The sequence below is a fragment of the Artemia franciscana genome, chromosome 8 (genome assembly GCF_032884065.1).
Source record: "Artemia franciscana chromosome 8, ASM3288406v1, whole genome shotgun sequence".
Lineage (NCBI taxonomy): Eukaryota > Metazoa > Arthropoda > Branchiopoda > Anostraca > Artemiidae > Artemia > Artemia franciscana.
Genome location: NC_088870.1, coordinates 13,568,304 through 13,585,999, shown reverse-complemented (window position 1 = coordinate 13,585,999; position 17,696 = coordinate 13,568,304). Strand labels below are relative to the sequence as shown.

The 17,696-nt window shown below is 36.1% G+C and overlaps 2 protein-coding genes across 2 annotated transcripts in view; one reads left to right on the top strand and one right to left on the bottom strand.

Moving 5' to 3' along the window:
• The window catches only part of LOC136030620 (serine/threonine-protein phosphatase 6 regulatory ankyrin repeat subunit B-like), a 30,979-nt gene extending 20,994 nt beyond the window's left edge, over positions 1-9,985 (top strand). The window contains exon 5 of the mRNA XM_065709686.1: positions 9,824-9,985. Coding sequence (XP_065565758.1) covers positions 9,824-9,985 — 162 coding nt within the window. The remainder of the gene's footprint in view (positions 1-9,823) is intronic.
• On the bottom strand, positions 916-14,547 carry LOC136030012 (uncharacterized). Its single transcript, XM_065708630.1, has 2 exons — positions 6,322-14,547; positions 916-1,076 (listed from the first exon to the last, which is right to left on the bottom strand). Exon 1 carries the CDS (start codon positions 13,963-13,965, stop codon positions 12,859-12,861), a length of 1,107 nt encoding a protein of 368 aa, XP_065564702.1. The 5' UTR covers positions 13,966-14,547; the 3' UTR covers positions 916-1,076; positions 6,322-12,858.
• Between the last annotated feature and the right edge of the window lie 3,149 nt (positions 14,548-17,696).

Genomic DNA, 17,696 nt, shown 5'->3' with positions numbered 1-17,696 from the left:
AAACGGAATTTATTCGTCAAAAGCTATGGATGTGAGGAAATTCACCTGATTTTTGACAAAGGAGCAAACACCATTGGAATGTCAAGCACTTTAATATTTAGCATATTAGAGAGACCAACTGTAGAAGTTTCAAACTTTTATTTCTATCTAAAATATAGTATTTTATACTTTTTGCTAGAAGAGATACTAGTTTATATATTTTTTCCCCAGGCATAATCGCATCAAACCCAACTTAGAAGATCAGATGAGGGCTGGGATGATCGGGAATCACAAATTGTGTTATGTTTAAGAGTAATCAAAAAGATTGTAGCACGGCTAGCTCCTGTTACACGCCTCTTTTGACCCATATAGTAACAGATCAAAATTTGGCGATATTAGTTGGATTCAAATAGTATAAAGGTCCATTAACTTCATCTTTGGAGATGATATGATCCCTTATAGTCCCGGGAGAAGGAACTTCAAGTTACGCAGTTTCCTCATCATTCACATATAGTATTTCTTATCGCAGAATATACAAAATTTTATTATGAGAAGGATTTTTGTGGGAAGGGTGTTTTTAGGCGGTATGAAGACTTTCCGTGGGAATAATAACCATGGTAAGGAGATTCGGAGGAAATATCTATGGCAAATTTCACACAGAAAGTGAGAAAGGATTTCTTGTCAAACTTTGAAAGTCAATTTATAATACAAATTTTTTAACTTAAGACCAATGAAGTCAATTTAAATATGAATGGGCTTACCCCTTTCTCAGCCTTCGCTTTTTTAAGCCTAGGAACAACGTATCAACGGATGATAGATGGAACTATCTATCAACAAAACAAAGAATGAACTATACGTTTTTTGGAACACGTATTTCGGAACATTTACTTTGGCAGCCATTATCATTTTTTTTTTCTTAGAGAAAGAGAGAGAAAGATGGTTTTATTAATATAATTAAACAATATACAAAAATATACAATTTCAGAGAATAGTTTGACGCTACAATCCTTCAAAACCTTCAGCCATTATTATGCATTATTTCTTCCTTCAATCGTTCTGTCCATTAATCTTTTAGGATCTTTTTGAATCCCAATTTCCTGAAAACAATGTCATTAATTAATTAATTGCTTAAAAGTAAAAAAAACTTTCCCAGAATCAAATTTTCTGGCGACTTGGCATCCACAAACCTTGATTAGCGGTTTAATATTCTTCTGATTCTATATTTGGGCTAACATTTAGTATTTTCTCTGCTGCTTACACGAAAACTATTTGAATAATAAAGTTCATTTGATCCCAAGTGAAAAGACTTTTTCAAGAAAAAATGATTATAATGAAAGTAGAGTGAAAAAAATCAAATGAACAGATGCAATTGCTCCTTAGCCCATGCAAATATATATATATATATATATATATATATATATATATATATATATATATATATATATATATATATATATATATATATATATATATATATATATATATATATATATATATATATATATAATAAAAATAAGTTGTCTGTCTGTGTGTCTCTGTGGAACAGGTGACGTCATGTTTCTGTGTCCACTGACGTCATGAAATTAGTTGTCGTCATTTTTGCTTTGACGGTGACGTCATTCAAGATATTTAAGACATATGTTCACGTAGAAATCTATTAATGTTTAAGTTTACAATGACTGATGAACTTACCATGGCAAAAGCCGATGAAGATGCTCAAAGAGTCTATGCCAAAAAACTTGCTGCTGATAGAGTAAGTCAGAAAAGAAAGCGTGCCGAGGAATCAAAAGAACAGCAAGGAAACAGGCTTGAGGCTAAAGAACGCAAAACCGCGCAGTTAGATGAAGATCCACCTGGACAGCGAGAGTCAAAACATATCAAAACTGAAAATGATAGCGATGATGATTGGGTTTGGGATTTTGACTTGGATAAGGTCATCAATGCCTACCAGATTTTAGTTAAAAAAACAAAGGTTCGGCGATATGTATTTCATAGTGAAGCTGAAAAATAAAGAAGAAAAAGAAAACTGAAAAAAGAAAAAATGTAAAAAACTAACAAATACTAAAAAGAAAAACACTCAAAGAGAAATTACAGACCGGGACACAAATGACGACCGGGACAGAGGGAATATAAATAACGACCGGGACACTCAAAGAGAAATTACAGACTGGGATACCGGGACACAAATGACGACCGGGACACAGGGAATATAAATGACGACCAGGACACAGGTATTTAAGAATATCGTTCAAAGACAAATTTCTAATTGTAAGAAGACCGTTGAAAGAGAAATTTCTAATTGTAAAATGACTGAAGAACCTACAATGGCAACGGTACCACCATCAAAGTAGATAACCAGTGGGTTGTTCCATATTCCCCATTATTATCAAAAACATTTAATGCACACATAAACGTTGAATACTGTAACTCCGTAAAGGCAATCAAATACATATGTAAATACGTCAACAAAGGCAGTGACATGGCAGTTTTTGGCTTGCAGCCCAAAATCAAAGATTTCGACGAAATCGTACAATATCAGGCTGGAAGATACATAAGCAGTAATGAAGCTGTTTGGCGAATTCTTTCATTTCCGATACATGAACGTAGTCCAGCTGTTGTTCACTTAGCGGTACATTTACAGAATGGTCAACGTGTTTATTTCTCGGAAACCAACGTGCAACAAAGAGCCCTGAATCCACCGGATACAAAATTAACAGCTTTTTTTTCGCTTTGCAAAAATGATTCTTTTGCAAAAAAACTGCTGTATACTGAAGTGCCTTCGTATTACACGTGGAATACTAAAAATAAAGTATTTGAACGTCGAAAACAGGGTAAATCAGTCGACGGCCAACCTACCATCTTCAAAGATACCACGATAGGAAGACTCTACAACGGTCACCCCAATCAACATGAATGCTTCTTTTTACGCCTGCTTTTGGTGAATGTACCCGGTCCGACATCCTTTGAGTATTTGAGAACTGTAAACGGTACTATACATGACACTTACCGTAGTGCATGCCAAGCTCTGAATTTATTGGAGAATGACCAATACTGGGATAACTGCATCAATGACGCGTGCGAAACGTCAACCCCAAGTGAAATTCGTGCATTGTTTGGCATCATTTTAACAACTTGCTCTCCATCAGCTCCTACAGAGTTATGGGGAAAATATAAGTCAAAATGTCCGTAGATATACTCCATCGAAAACAGTTAGAGACGTCAGATATGACTTTTGATTTTACATCAGAAATTTATAACTACACTTTAGTTATTATAGAAGATTTGTGCGTACGTATGGCAAACAAACCTCTTTAGGATTTGGGAATGCCTTCATCTAACCGTATCGCTGCTGTTTCGACATGTGTAGAATTGGATCGTGAACAAAGTTACAGTACGAGTGATCTATTGTCGTATGTACAAAATAACATTTCCAAGTTAACGTCGGAACAAAAAGACATTTATGATACGATATTCAATTTCAGGACGTATACAACTACCTGCTGATTTCTGTAATTTAGTGACGTCCAAAAATGAATTGATTGAAAAAGTATTTCCGAATATTCTAAAAAATTATAAAAATAGTAAATGGCTAAGTGAAAGAGCGATTCTCGCACCCAAAAATATAGACGTCCACGAAATCAACAATATTGTTTTGACCAAGATTCGAGACCAGGCAGTCCTTTACAAGTCAATCGACACAGTTTTGGAACCAAATGAAGCGGTTAAGTATGCATGTTTGTTTGTTTGTAAAAAGAGCGTTTGCATATGACGTCACTATTAGTACATACGGCTTTGTATGTGCACAGACAATGGGAAAGCAAAGAATGTTGTATATTCGCAATTTTTATGTAGTTTAATTCCTGCAGACGAAATGAATGCTTGCCTGAAAAATTCTAATTTATGGGCACACGTAAAAATATTAAAATTAACTACAAATATGCGTGTCCGATTGCAAAACGATGACTCTGGTCAAACATTTTCAGATCAATTGCTGGCAATTGGAAACGGAAAGCTCCCAGTAGTGGGAAAGCCAAAAATGTTGTATATTCGCAATTTTTACGTAGTTTGAAACACATATATAAATCTATCTATATTCACAGGTGGGACACAGGGACACAACTACAATGGCGCGTAACTAATATGGCGCGTAACGACTTACGCGCGCGGGGGGGCTTGGAGGGGGGGTTGCGAAGCGCCCCACCAACTAGGTGTTGGGGTGGTGCGAAGCGCCACCCCAACAGCTAGCATATATATATATATATATATATATATATATATATATATATATATATATATATATATATATATATATATATATATATATATATATATATATATATATATATATCATGAAAAGAGAAATCACCAATGCAACATCACAAACACAAAATAAAAAAAAAAAAAAAAAGAGACAGAAGGAGAAAAGGAAGACTGTTTTCCTAAATTAGTGATTAATATAGACCAGCACTTGAATGAGGCCTTAACCCTACTCATCCATACAATCACATAGGTCAAACAGCATAGCCACATACAATCAACCATAAAGAATAATCCATGGACAGGCAGTCATGTCGTCAATAAGTATAAGTCGTCATTTACCAAACAATAGAAAAAATAATATAGACAAATAATTCAGAGGCAACACCCAACATAAGGGCTTATCAGGAGAATACACTGGCCTATATAGGGTTTCGCCACTCTAAATTCTCTACCCAGCACAGTGTTGTGGCTACCACAGAATATCCATGGCATCCCCGCGTCAGGTATCACCCCCAAAATACATGCCTATGAAAGAAAAAAAAACAGCAAATGTAAAACAACCAAGTAAAACCAAAACAAGCTTATCCTGTTAATATATCCCTCCCTTTAGCAACAATAGGTAAACTAGATATTATAAATTTTACCAAATCACAAATATTAACACATTGCAAAAAACCTGAATGAACTAAACAATTATAGAATTCATCTTTACCATGTGGCTAATTTTTAAGAAAATCCACTCAATTAGAAACACAATTCAAAATAAATGGCGCTGCGACAACATTTCTCAAACCTCCGAAATTAGTTGAAAATTTCTTTAAGTATTTCTAGATAATTCTTTTGATATTTATTTAAAAGTTCGTTATAATGAAAACTAAATTTTTTAAATTGCCAAGTTAATTTATTTGCAGAAAAACCTCTTGATATCAATTTTTGGCTTTAGATTTTACATCTATTTTTAAAATCAATATAGTTACTACAAATCCTTGCATAACGAAGTAACAGTGACAAAAACGCTGAATATGTGATATTTGAGTTATTTTCATTAATTGGTTTAAAAGTTAGAACATGGTAACGATCATATTCTGATTTGAATTTGCCTCTAGGAAAAAACTCCTTGACTTTGTCTCTTCGTGTGTGCAACCGAATTCTTCTAGTATTAGTTTTTTTTTTTTTTAACAGCTTTTGTAGACTCGGGTTTCAAGTGTTTTATGAATTTCTATTTTTTGTTTCGGAACGTGTGATAAAAAATACTGTCGGTTACATGCCCGTGAAAATTTCATGTCGCAAAGATAAAACGAAAATTCATTTATTAAGGCAAATGGTGATTTTTAATCTGAACCAAAACTACATATGATTACCATTTAACAGAGAGTTAGGTATAATGTCAATCAAAATTGAATGGTGATAGAATACGAATCAATAAGTGTCATATAATTCGAAACACTAGAACAGTATTAGTATTAAACACAAACTAATCATTTTTTAGCCCTAAAAATAAAAAGTAAAATGTGAATAATATTGAAAAATACTAGCAGTCTCCATTGCATCGAACAGTTCGTGGCAACAAAGTGTAAGTATCGGATGACCCGGCTCAAGAGTAATCGAAACCCTAAAACACAAAGATTTGATAATACTACATACTACAAAAGAATCGAACATTCAAGTTGATTTCAAAAATATACAGCTCATTAAGCTTAATGGTAACCATTAAAAGTTACGAGCTAGTGAAAACATGACTTATGTCTGAAAGAGGGAAAGCAACCAAAACAGGTGATCTAAATGGAAATCACACCATCATATTCAGCACATCAAATAACCCTATTTTCAAGTTTCAAGGTCCTATATACCAAAATGCGGAATTTAAAATTTTTACCACAAACAAAATCACGTATGTGTTTCTTGTATTTGTTGTTTGTTTTTTTTTTCCAGAAGTGACCAAATCGGACACAGTGATCCCATAAGATTGGGAGACAGCTTACATACATTCGGTGCAAAAAGAAAGAACTAAATTATTTTTTCGCACAATATACCTTACTTCTTCGCAAAGCGGTTTTAAATTATAAATAAACATGGACTTACCCTTGCGCAAAGTAGAGTACTTTAGAAACTCCATTTGAAAGGCCATTTTTTGAGCACAAACTCTTGACTAGCTAAATTTTACTTCAAATTTGACATCTCTCAATCCAAAACAGATTCTTTTTCTCAAACAGCCACATTTTCATGAAAAATGAAAAAGCTGAGTTTCCTTATAATTTTTTGATACGATAAAATAATATTATTAAGTATTAAGCCTGTGATTTCGTATTTTCCTGCTATAGAAATTATAAATTTTACTTTTGAAATATTCTATGATGATTGAAACAAGCAAGCATGGCAAAATAAAACATGGCACTGAGATTAGTGTAAGAAGGTGTGCTATATTAATCGAGTTCTAAAGTGTCTGGTAATGGTCTGTCTTTCTCGTTCAAACAGTAAACTTGGAATAAATCAATGTATTATGCTCTTGTGTCAGTTGCGGTTTTGGCCTAGCGGTCCCTTGAACCCTTCTTGAAATAATATTATTGAATTATAATCAAGTAGGTGTGGGCATCTAGCCATGGCTAATTGAAGAAAAAGCTAAGACAAATAGTCCGATAGAGTGAGGGGCAAATCTTACATGAGCCCTTACTAGGATTGTATAAAAATGATGTCAGTTAATTTTTTTTAGTTAGAAACGGGATAAAATTTACCGGCAACTGTATATTCATAAATTTCATTTGTGGGTTTGGTCAGATGAACCTGTGGGCTAGACAATATTTATGGCGCTTGGGTCGGTTGCAGCTCGACCAAGGGGTTATCCGACTGCTCCGAGTGTTGTATTTTTATTGTGTTTGAGAAAGTCTTGTGGGTGCAAACAATTTTTGCTTAGAGTAGAAAAGGCTCTTCCTTTGCCCTTTAGCGCCACTCGACTAACCTCGTCGAAGGCAGCTCGACCAAGGGGTTATCCGACTGCTCCGAGTGTGGTATTTTTATTCATTTTGAGAATGTCTTGTGGGTGCAAACAATTTTTGCTCAGAGCAGAAAAGACCCTTCCTTTGCCCATTAGCACCACTTGACCAACCTCGTCGAAGGCAACTCGACCAAGGGTTATCCGACTGCTCCGAGTGTGGTATTTTTATTGTGTTTGAGAAAGTCTTGTGGGTGCAAACAATTTTTGCTTAGAGCAGAAAAGACTCTTCCTTTGCCCATTAGTGCCTCTCGACCAGCCTCGTCGAAGGCAGCTCGACCAAGGGGTTATCCAACTGCTCCGAGTGTGGTATTTTTATGGTGTTTGAGAAAGTCTTGTGGGTGCAAATAATTTTTCTGCTGCAAGTTTTTTGCTTATTATGCAATTTTTGCAAGGGGTTATCTGACTGCTCCGAGTTTGGTTGCTAATAGTTTAAAGTTAAAATTGAACCACTAATTCATCCAAAGCAGTTCAGCAGTATGTCATGGGGATCTACAACAACACATTTGATTTGTATGCATGATCTTATCCCGGAACATGTGGGTCGCAGTATAGGTAAAATACAGTTGTAAAATGTTTTTCTGAACATTACACACATTTCACAGGACGAAATTAGGGAAGTTTTTCAACACGTCAGAGCCATGCTTTAATTTGCTACTTGGTTTTCTATCGGAAACCTATGTCGTTACACATGCACAAATTCAGGTTTATGAAGTGTGTGTGATTTTCGATGTGTGTCAAAAATCTTTAATGGAGAATAGAAATTTTTGTTACTATATATTACCTCAACTGTGCTGTGAAAAAACGATGTATATTATTCAATATAACAGATTCGGTGTGCTTAGCCAGAGTGGAGTTAGATATCAATAAAAGTACAAAATTCTTAACTAGTGTAAACCCATTTGCAATTAGTATAGAAAAAAAGAGCTTTGGTCGATAATAATTATCTATGAAATTAATCCTTACTTTGATTATTATTTTCTTAGCATAAAATTCATATTTAACATCACCCTGTTATCACTTCCCCGCCACATTGAGGTGACGCTGAAAGTACTTTTGATTTCATTTGTTTTGCTAAGTACATACGTGCTATTAACAAAATACACATTACATAGCAAAACATCCAAATCAAAAGCACAAGGGAAGGCCCGCCACAAGAACTAGCAAGAAAATTGTAAGCAGTAAACCCTAAGCAATAAAACTGTAATCAAACTGTAAGCAATAAAAATAAGAATAATTGCCCTTTGAAATTCAGCCTAGGTATTCCTATTGAATTATGTGTAAAAGAAATAACTTTCGTCAATTTTTTTTGGGTTGTTTCTGTGGTTAATTTTCGGTCCATCACTGCTTTGGAAAAAAAGGAAGACAAATGAAGAATGAAAAATTCACAGTGCTTGAAAAAACTGAGTCAACAGTGCTAAACTAGTTGAAAAAAAAAAATGAAGGACAGCAATTTCGACAATATTCTAAAACTAATCTTGAAAGCTATACTAAAATAAAATCTTCTATTTCTTGGATTTGTTAGTAATGAATCATAATTGCAACTTAACATAATTTCTACTCTTTGATTCTGTTTAATAATTTTTACTTCTTATTTCAGTACCCTTCCGTTTGGAAAAAACTAATGATAATATTTGTAAAAATATCTTAATTACTGGAATAAAAATACTACAATATGCACGAATATAATGTATTCCTTGTGCAAAAAATTTATTCTTTGACTGATTTAGTTTGTATTTCCCCTGGCTGTTTTACAACATTCATCTCGCCTCGTTCACTTCCCAGAATGTGAGTAAATTTATAATGCAAATTAATACTGTCATAAAAACAGTAAAACCTACAACGAATAAAGACAAACTGAAAAATGTAAAGCCAAAAAATTAAAATTTTCTATTAGAAAGAATCCGGAAACTACAAATTAAAAAAGTTCTTAAGTACCATGCAAAGAAGAAAAATTGGGTGGTGGTGAGAGAAAAAGAGATTATTTCAACTCATGGCAACGTTGAAATTGTTTATACAAAAATGAATTTAGTAGCTTTAGCAGTTGATTTCAATCTTTTATTATAACCCAATGACATGTGATATAAGACACACAATAAGCAAAGCAAAGGACATGGGGTAGCATTAACACTTGCAAGGGGAAAGCACATGCGGAGGAGGCACGTAGTACTACATCTTCTTGACATGGCTGTCTATAGGGGGATTGGCAAAGTCTGGTCTAAATCACTCATAAATTTATCTTTCTGACGGGTTTCTCAGTTCTGACGTATAATGTTTCATGACCTCTCGCGGTAGGACTTTCAGTCACTGCGTTATAACATGGGCATGTTTTTTGGAGTGCAAGGTTCAGGAGTATATGAGGAGTGACGTGTTGGTGTTATGGCAGGAGTCGAAGCACTTGGTTTGGAGGCAAAGGTGGCCCCATCCTGGGCAATTCGTTCCCCCTTTCCAGAGTTCTTTTTTCCAATGATCACAGCACTTTTGATCTTACTTCAGGTAGTTATAGGTAGATCAGGTTACATCAGATAGAGATAGGGCGGGGATTTATAAATCCGGTTTCTTCTTAGCAAGGACCCGGTCATTCTTCTTACAAAGCATGATCTTGGATTATCACTAAATTGCATTAAATTGCATGATGATGATGATAATGAGGATGGTTTTAATGATGATTATGATAATGATGATGATGATGATAATGATTCTGATGATCCTCGCTTCTTTGCCCGTCATCCTCACTTGAGCGTTTTTGACGTTTGAGTATCCCAATTGGTGTTTTTTATTTGAGCTGTGAGAACATACCGTTTTATTGTTAAAACGTTGCAGTCCAAGATAATTCATGCCACTGCATCACACAATGGCTGGCAGACAGCACCCTTTGGCATAAACTATATTTCCCAAGGTATTTTACCTTAATCATCTTAATTCATCTGACAGATTTAAGGTCTTCCAGACCTGGAGTGACTGGATGGAGGGAGCATTAACAGTTGAATCTTTCAGTTGATTCCAACGGTTTATGACTTCTTGTGCAGAATGTTTAGCCAGTTTTCGATCGGTAGCTTGACTTTGGTAGCTTCTTGGAGTGTCCTCTTGTGTTGTGCTACTTGTACTGAGATTGCCGCCAAAGATTGCTGACTTTTTATTCTGCAGCTTGTAAGTAAGCATCATATCGCTGCGAACGTGTCTGTAAACTAGAGTGGGTAGTTTGAGGTATTTGAGCCGGTCCTCATTTGAGGTCGATACTAGACTTCGTACGCATTTTTTTTGCTCGTCTCGTACGATTTCGATGAGTCTCACATCTTGCCGACAAGAAGGACCAGCAAGACACATACCAAAATCGAGATGGGGTCTGACGAGAGCCTTAAATAATTTTTTAAATATAGATACCTGTCTGCTGTTGATAGTTCATTTTAGCAGTTCAAGACAGGAGCTTAAACGGAAAACAACATTCTGGACATGGCTGTGAAATTTGTTAATCATCAATGATGACACCAAGATCCCTTTCTTCTTCTCTATTCTATAGTTGCTCTCTTACTTTGGTGGTGGGGCTGTAGATTGTGCAGTTCACCATTGGGTTATTGCGTCCAAGGTGTAATACACAGCACTTTCCTACATTAGATTGGAGAAGCAAGTCTTTTGTCTAAACTTGCAGCTCATCTACGTCGCGCTGGATGCTCTGAGGGCATTCAATACCAAAGAGTTTGAAATCATCAGCAAACAAGTGCATGCCATTGTTAATATGGATACATCATTGATGTAAATGAAAAAGAGAGTTCGGACCCAGTACAGATCCCTGTGGTACTCCGCTCAATACTTCGGTCTCGTCAAAGTAGATTGGCTGGCCGTCTGTAGCAAATAAGTGAACTTTCTGCTTGCGATTTGTAAGGAAATTTGTCAGCCAGTCTACAACAGCCTGATTGATACCGATAGCGTATATTTCGGAGTGCAGTCGACTGTGAGGAACCTTGTCAAAGGCCCAAGTAAAGTCCAGCAGGAGCAGGTCAACCGGATGGCTGTGGTCAATTAGGTCTGTGATTTTCTCGTATGATTCCAAGAGGTTTGTTTCAATTGATTTCAACTTCTGGGATAGTACATTTTTCCACCGTGTTTTTCTCAAGGTTATCATTACACTCTTTGACTTTATCTATCCTTTCGGCGATATCACGTTTAAGCTCCTCTACCGCTCCTTTTACTATGTCCGTGATAGCCGAAGCACTTGGAACATTGGATGTTATAAGGCTCGAGATTTCTACTAATGAAGGGGGTATGCTGATGTTCCAGATTGCTTGCAAACCGGACAGTACCTCTGCATATCTCTTACGGTTGACATCTTTGTAAAGAGTTCATACTCTGGGAGGGATATTTTTATGCACTCTATACACTAACCATTTTTCACATCCATCGCGTAATACAGCCTTAGATTCTGGCTCAAGACCTTGCTTGCAGCCTCCGCAGAAATCTAGAAATTTTTTGGACTGGATAATTTCCGTGAGCGGTCTCGTTTAGGACCCATGCTTGTTCGCACAACTTTTCGGATTCATGCACTTGTCAGTATTTTCTTTATTTCTTATTCTGTGGCCGCGTAAAAAGGATCGCAGCGGGAATGAAAACGCAGCACGAATGAAAACGCAGGGTGAATGAAAACGCAGCGCAAAATTAAAAATTAATCGCTGTCTTTGAATGGTTACTGGATTGGACCTGTGGGAAGTCCAGATACCCGAATCGCCTATCCCCAGCAGTTTAAGAACAGATGTCCAGCCGGTACCACTACGGCACTTCGTGTTGGTTATTGCTCTCTTCTGCACAGGTTTCTCCAAATGAAGAAGATGAACCACTCAGTTTACGTAATCTGTGGATTTTCGGGAAAAAAACAAATACTTTGCAATAGGAGACTGGCAACACTTTAAAATTAAAGTGAAGAACAAGAAGATACACAACTCCCAAGAGAATTGAAAATGGAGTAATTGACCTAGAAATCTGAATATATAAAGTTCAAAATCTGTGGTAGGTCGCTTAAATTAACACTTGGGGTACCAAAAGATTAGGAATAATACAAATAATAAGGAAAAAACAGTTTTGTCTTAGTTTGTTATATATTTATCCAGAGGTCAAATTTATGCATCCACATGGGTTTGTTGTTATTATTTTCAGACATTTTCCTATAAAATAACCGTGTACACTAGAATCGATCGTTTAAACTTAAAGAACATATCCCAATGGCTTTTCTTCTGATGACTTGACAATCGACGACAGAAAAAGGATATTTCCAATTGTGTTTTGGAAGTTTTTCGTTTGCAAAGTGTGATATAGGATGTTTGATTGGGCTCTTTCGTAGTTTAACTTGTCTGTATCAGCTTTGTTGGTGTTTGAAAGACTACTTTGGAAGACGCTGTTTAGTTCCGATGCATCCTGCTTTATCTTGTGAGTGTTAGCTTAGTTGATATTTTAAGTTTTTTCTGAAAGTTTTTCGATTATAAAAAAATGATTTAGGACGTTCAGTTGCGCTCTTTCGTAGTTTAGTTCGTCTTTGTCAGCTTTGTTGGTGTTTCAAAGAGATAAAATTTCGGAAGAATTAGTTTAGTTCTGTTGTGGCTTCTTGTTAGCTCAGATCTTGTTGTCTAGTCTAGTTCTCCTCAAACACAGCAGAGTTGACAGAAGCTCCTGCTGGATTTTGCTTCGCACTCACTACAGGCAACTGCTTTACAGTTTTTACATATGAGCTGCATGTTCTCCGGTATCTGTTCTCGACAGTTATAACAACTGGCCATTCTGTTCTTTATTAAAAGAGTTAAAAGTACCTGGACAGCCAATTCGTTTCTATATTTATTCATTAGTTCCACAGTTTTCATATTTGCCATTTCAGTATCATCGTTATATAAGTCTATGACTTTCTGATTGGATACTGTGGATCTTCCCTTTGACCACTTATACTTAGAAGGTGATGGAAGATCAACTGACAGTGCACTTCCCAAATAGGTTATCCCATTTGCGTAGTCTTTGGCATATTTGACAACAAAAAGACCGCAGCTTGCCGAATCTACTTGTGGAGCAATTCCACACGAACCAAGTTCAAGTTCTGTGTAGCGTTTATCAACCCCATCCATGAGATATTTTAGGTTGGAAAGAACTTGCCTCCCTTGAGTACGGTTTAATGGCTTCAAACTATCAAGAAGATAGAAAGTTCTCCTGGAGAAATCACATATTCCCAAAATGAAATGATTCTTGCGCTCCCTATCTGATATATCACGCATATTGACACACAATGGGACAAACAGAACACTGCAATCATGTGAAACATCACTAAATCTTTCTCTGGGCGTTTCTGGGTACGACTTTAAAGCATCAATATTTGTCAAATTGAAAGTAGAATAAATATCGATAGTTCTTGCTGATACACAGCTAGAAGTAACAAGATTCACGAGGTAGGACACCATTTCAGTTTTGAGCCAAGTCTCAGGCCTCAGCAGTGATACAATGTCTTCAAAGAAAAACGTAAACACGTCTGTGTCCCTTAAGGGAAAATTAGTAGCTCTCCACCAAACTAGTTTCGCTGCGTTTTCTACAACGGCAGAATTGGTAGATTCGACCACTATTCCAAAAAGCCTTTTTAAAAGCTTGATTACTTTTTTTACCTCATCATACAAATTATTTATGGGACCTGTAAACGCATAACCATGACAAATTGATGTAGGAATTGTAGACGGGGTAGCTTCAAAACGATTATTCCGTCTCCTTGCCATTTTTCAGGGTTTCACCGGTTGAGTGGGGCAATGCTTCCTTTTTTTTACAGTCTTCACAAACTGTATATCTTCTGTATGCCTTGCAACTTTTGAATTATGATCCCAGTCAGAGCTTCTCGATTGGTACTTGGAAGTCTTTTTAAGTGAAGCTACTTCAGTATTTTCTTTGTTTTTATTTCTGATACCTGTTTCTAATGTATTTTGTTCCCCACTCGTTTTTAGAATAGCTTTTGATGTTTCATTTATTGGAGGCGTAAAACTTCCCTCATCCTGATTATCACAACAGAAGTAAACGACAAATTATGGGCTACTACAAAATCTGCTGCAGGTTTAATATTGTAACAGTCCTGAATGGTTAATGAGCTTTTTATTCCAGGCCTCACATACCTTTTAGATCTTACTTTGACGTTCTTAAGAGTTTTCAGCTGTATATTGGATTTTTCGGTTCCTAGATCATGTCCTCGAGATCTTAAGACTGCTAGTTTGCAAGGGCATGCAGAAATTCCAAAATCACAAGAACAATCATAAACTTCAACCAAGCTCTTCCTCTTAGTACCCTTTGTAACAATTATATCTCCTCTAGCAGTGATTGTTTCTGTGCGTGATGTCACAACATTAACCTTCTTTCTAGTAAGATTTGAAACAAGATACACTTGATTTTCGTTGCAAAATGTAACATGTCCCTTTCTCCATAGTGCTTCTGCTGTGTCAACTATATCACTTGGCTGGTGGTCTTCTTTTGTCGTATTTTTTTCGTAAAAGGAATCTGATCCATCTACTTCTTGGACCATACGCAGAAACATTTCCTTCCTGGATTCAACTGGATCTTCCTCCTTCTTTATATGAACTATATATTCCATAAGTGCCTTCTCAAGGAGTCTATAATCTCCTATTCCCTTGTATCCATGATATACGTGTGTATAATATTCATCGTCTAAACAAAGGAGGCCCAAGATACATTTGTCCATTGGTACGTCTCGCTGTTGTTGTATAACTCTTTTCATCAAAGCGTTGAATGACTCTGCGGTATTGTTGGTTATCCCGGAGACTGGATTAAAATCAGGGATCTGGAAACGATGAAGGCACAGTCATATTTCAACATATCAGATTCCAAATTAACTTGAAAATACTTAAGTGCACGGATGGACCATTTCACGAGCCTTTCAGTTCTTATCTGGTTGTACTCATCTATGTTTTTTGATCTTAGCAACTGAAGAATATCGTCTTGAACTACCTTGATGTCTCCTTTAGGTGCAACCATTTTTTGAAGTGCATGTTTAGCACTGATCCGGTAGTGTAGCCAGCAATAAGCAGGCTGAATAAGAGGAAATATTTTATTTCTCGTAACCTCTATACCCTTTTCTCTATCACTCACAAAAGCATTTCGGGGTGAATTGATGCTTGGTGCTTTCTTCATAAGAGCCATTAACAGCTCTTCGTGCGAATCAGCTGATCTATTTGTGTGAAGTAAAAATGCAATTGGAATGATAGGTGTTCTTCCTTTATGGTCGAAGTCAGGATGTCGGAATGTCAGTGCTGAAACCCAGTAATTTCCAATGTTATATTTTGTATCATAATAGAACACTATCGGAATACCATGTTTTACGAAATATATAACTTCTAAGATTGCAAACTCTAATACACAGGTGACAGCTGCTTCTCCTTGCCCAAATTATTTTTCTGTCACAACAAAATCAGTTTCTATCATAAGATATCGAATCATGTTACATGCGTCTTTGGATATCATGCTTTTTCTGGCCAAAGAAAAGGTGTCGTTTGCCTGCCTCTGACTTCTTGGAACATTTGTCTGCAGCTCATTCACTGTCTTACTAAACTCCCTATGAAAATGTTCTCGGGACGTCAATATTGTGGTCTTTGCTATTGTTTTTGCTCTTAACAGATGTCTCAGAAGGCAAAAGGGGTGGTTTTTACTCCTTCTTTCTTTTTATGGTTTCCATGAGGGTCACAAATTGATTTTCTGTCACAAGTACCAACATAATGAATAACGTATATAGGCAGTGCTCAAGTGGACAGTTGAATACACATGGCTCATATCGAAAGATATATCTCTTCAAATTGACCGTCTTACCTTCAATCAGCCGTTGATTAACTCTTTTTGGATGAACAGAGGGTACAGTTACCGAGTGTCCCCTACTAGTACTGCTATAACGGTAACCATCGGCCTTGTAGTCTTGTATGCGTTCAATACTATCTGAATCTACTAAAAAAATACTACCTGCAGCAGAATAGGACGAAACAGTGTATTTGCACAGTTTAAACCTTGATATAGCAGTTTCGTGATCGGTCTTCAAGATTATGGCAGCCTCAGTAGATTTAAGTGTCGATTTCTTGGTTTCGTAAACATGTAGATCCACTGAATTACAAAGTGATGCGCCACATGTTTCCTGAATAACACTTGGTTGATCGTTTTGAAAATTTTGTACTTTTTTGGACAAACTGCTATATTTCTCAGTTTCGTTAAGATGTGAGTCCACTGGATTACGAAGTGATGCGCCATGATTTACCTGAATAACACTTGGTCGATCCTTTTGAAAATCTTCTTCTTTTTTGGACAAAAAAGAAATATTCAAAAAAGACTTATTAAGAGTCGATTTATTTTTTTCACACTGTGTACTATAAATCTGTGCTTCATAAGAGTCCAGGTCTTTGTCTTTACATAATTCATTGGCTGTGTACACCGTTTTGTTAACGTTACTTCTTTGTTGTGGGGTCATTTTATCATCGTTTTCATTATAGATGTCATTGACCTGGAACTCATTTTCTTCTTCCAGCTCAAAATATTCCAGCATACTCTCTTGGAGGTATCCTCCAAGATTTCTTCCATCCTCGTTGATTTCATCTCCCTGTTGTCCACCTTCTTCCGTGGATTTGCAAATAGCACTTACCATTTCGTACTCATATTCTCTCGAATACTCCTGGTTACTTCTTTGAACCTTTATTTTTCTTGTATTTCTTTCTATTTGTTTTTGAGCTTTTTGCCACGAGAGCCTCTTTTCCTCATTTTTCTACCCATCACCGAAAGAGAACTTATAAGTGAAATTAAGAAGAAAGATATTTGATTGTGTCGAAACTATATCCACAATGCTTTTAAAGGGGATTCAAAGTTAAATGAGTAAACCATTACTGGAAATTACTTGGATGTCAAATCTACCTAAAAAAGGGGGCTAAACTGCTTCTCTTTCAATGGCCTACTAAAGTCTCCTTACATATATCTCACAGCTTACCAATAGGACCTAATTTCTTTGTAAATTTGAATTTGTAAAACAATCGTCAAGTGCTATAAGGCACCTAAGAGCTCGCGTATAATACGTGCAAAAATTGTCCGAAAAAGATATAGAGTTAGTCAACTTTAAATTATTTTTCGAAATGATATTGTATTATGTACGATGTACGACTGTTATAAAGAAATCTTTCCTCTTATCTAGTAAAAGGTTCTCGAAAATAGACAGTTATAATAAAAAAGCCATATGGACAAACTGCTTTAGTACTACAGTTAACTTGAGATGTTACAGCTTGGATATGATTTTTGAGTTATTGGAATTTGTTTTATACAATGCTTATATAAGATTTGGGGGTGATTTGTACAAGCAAATTATGGGAATTCTCATGGGGGGGGGAATGCCAGCCCATTTATAGCTGACTTGTTTTTAAGTCAACTAGAATATAAATATATGATGGATAAGAATAATCCAATTAATTTAAAACATGCT

Coding starts and splice junctions, on each gene's coding strand:
- LOC136030012 (XM_065708630.1), bottom strand. CDS start 13,965: ATGGCAAGGAGACGGAATAATCGTTTTGAAGCTACCCCGTCTACAATT.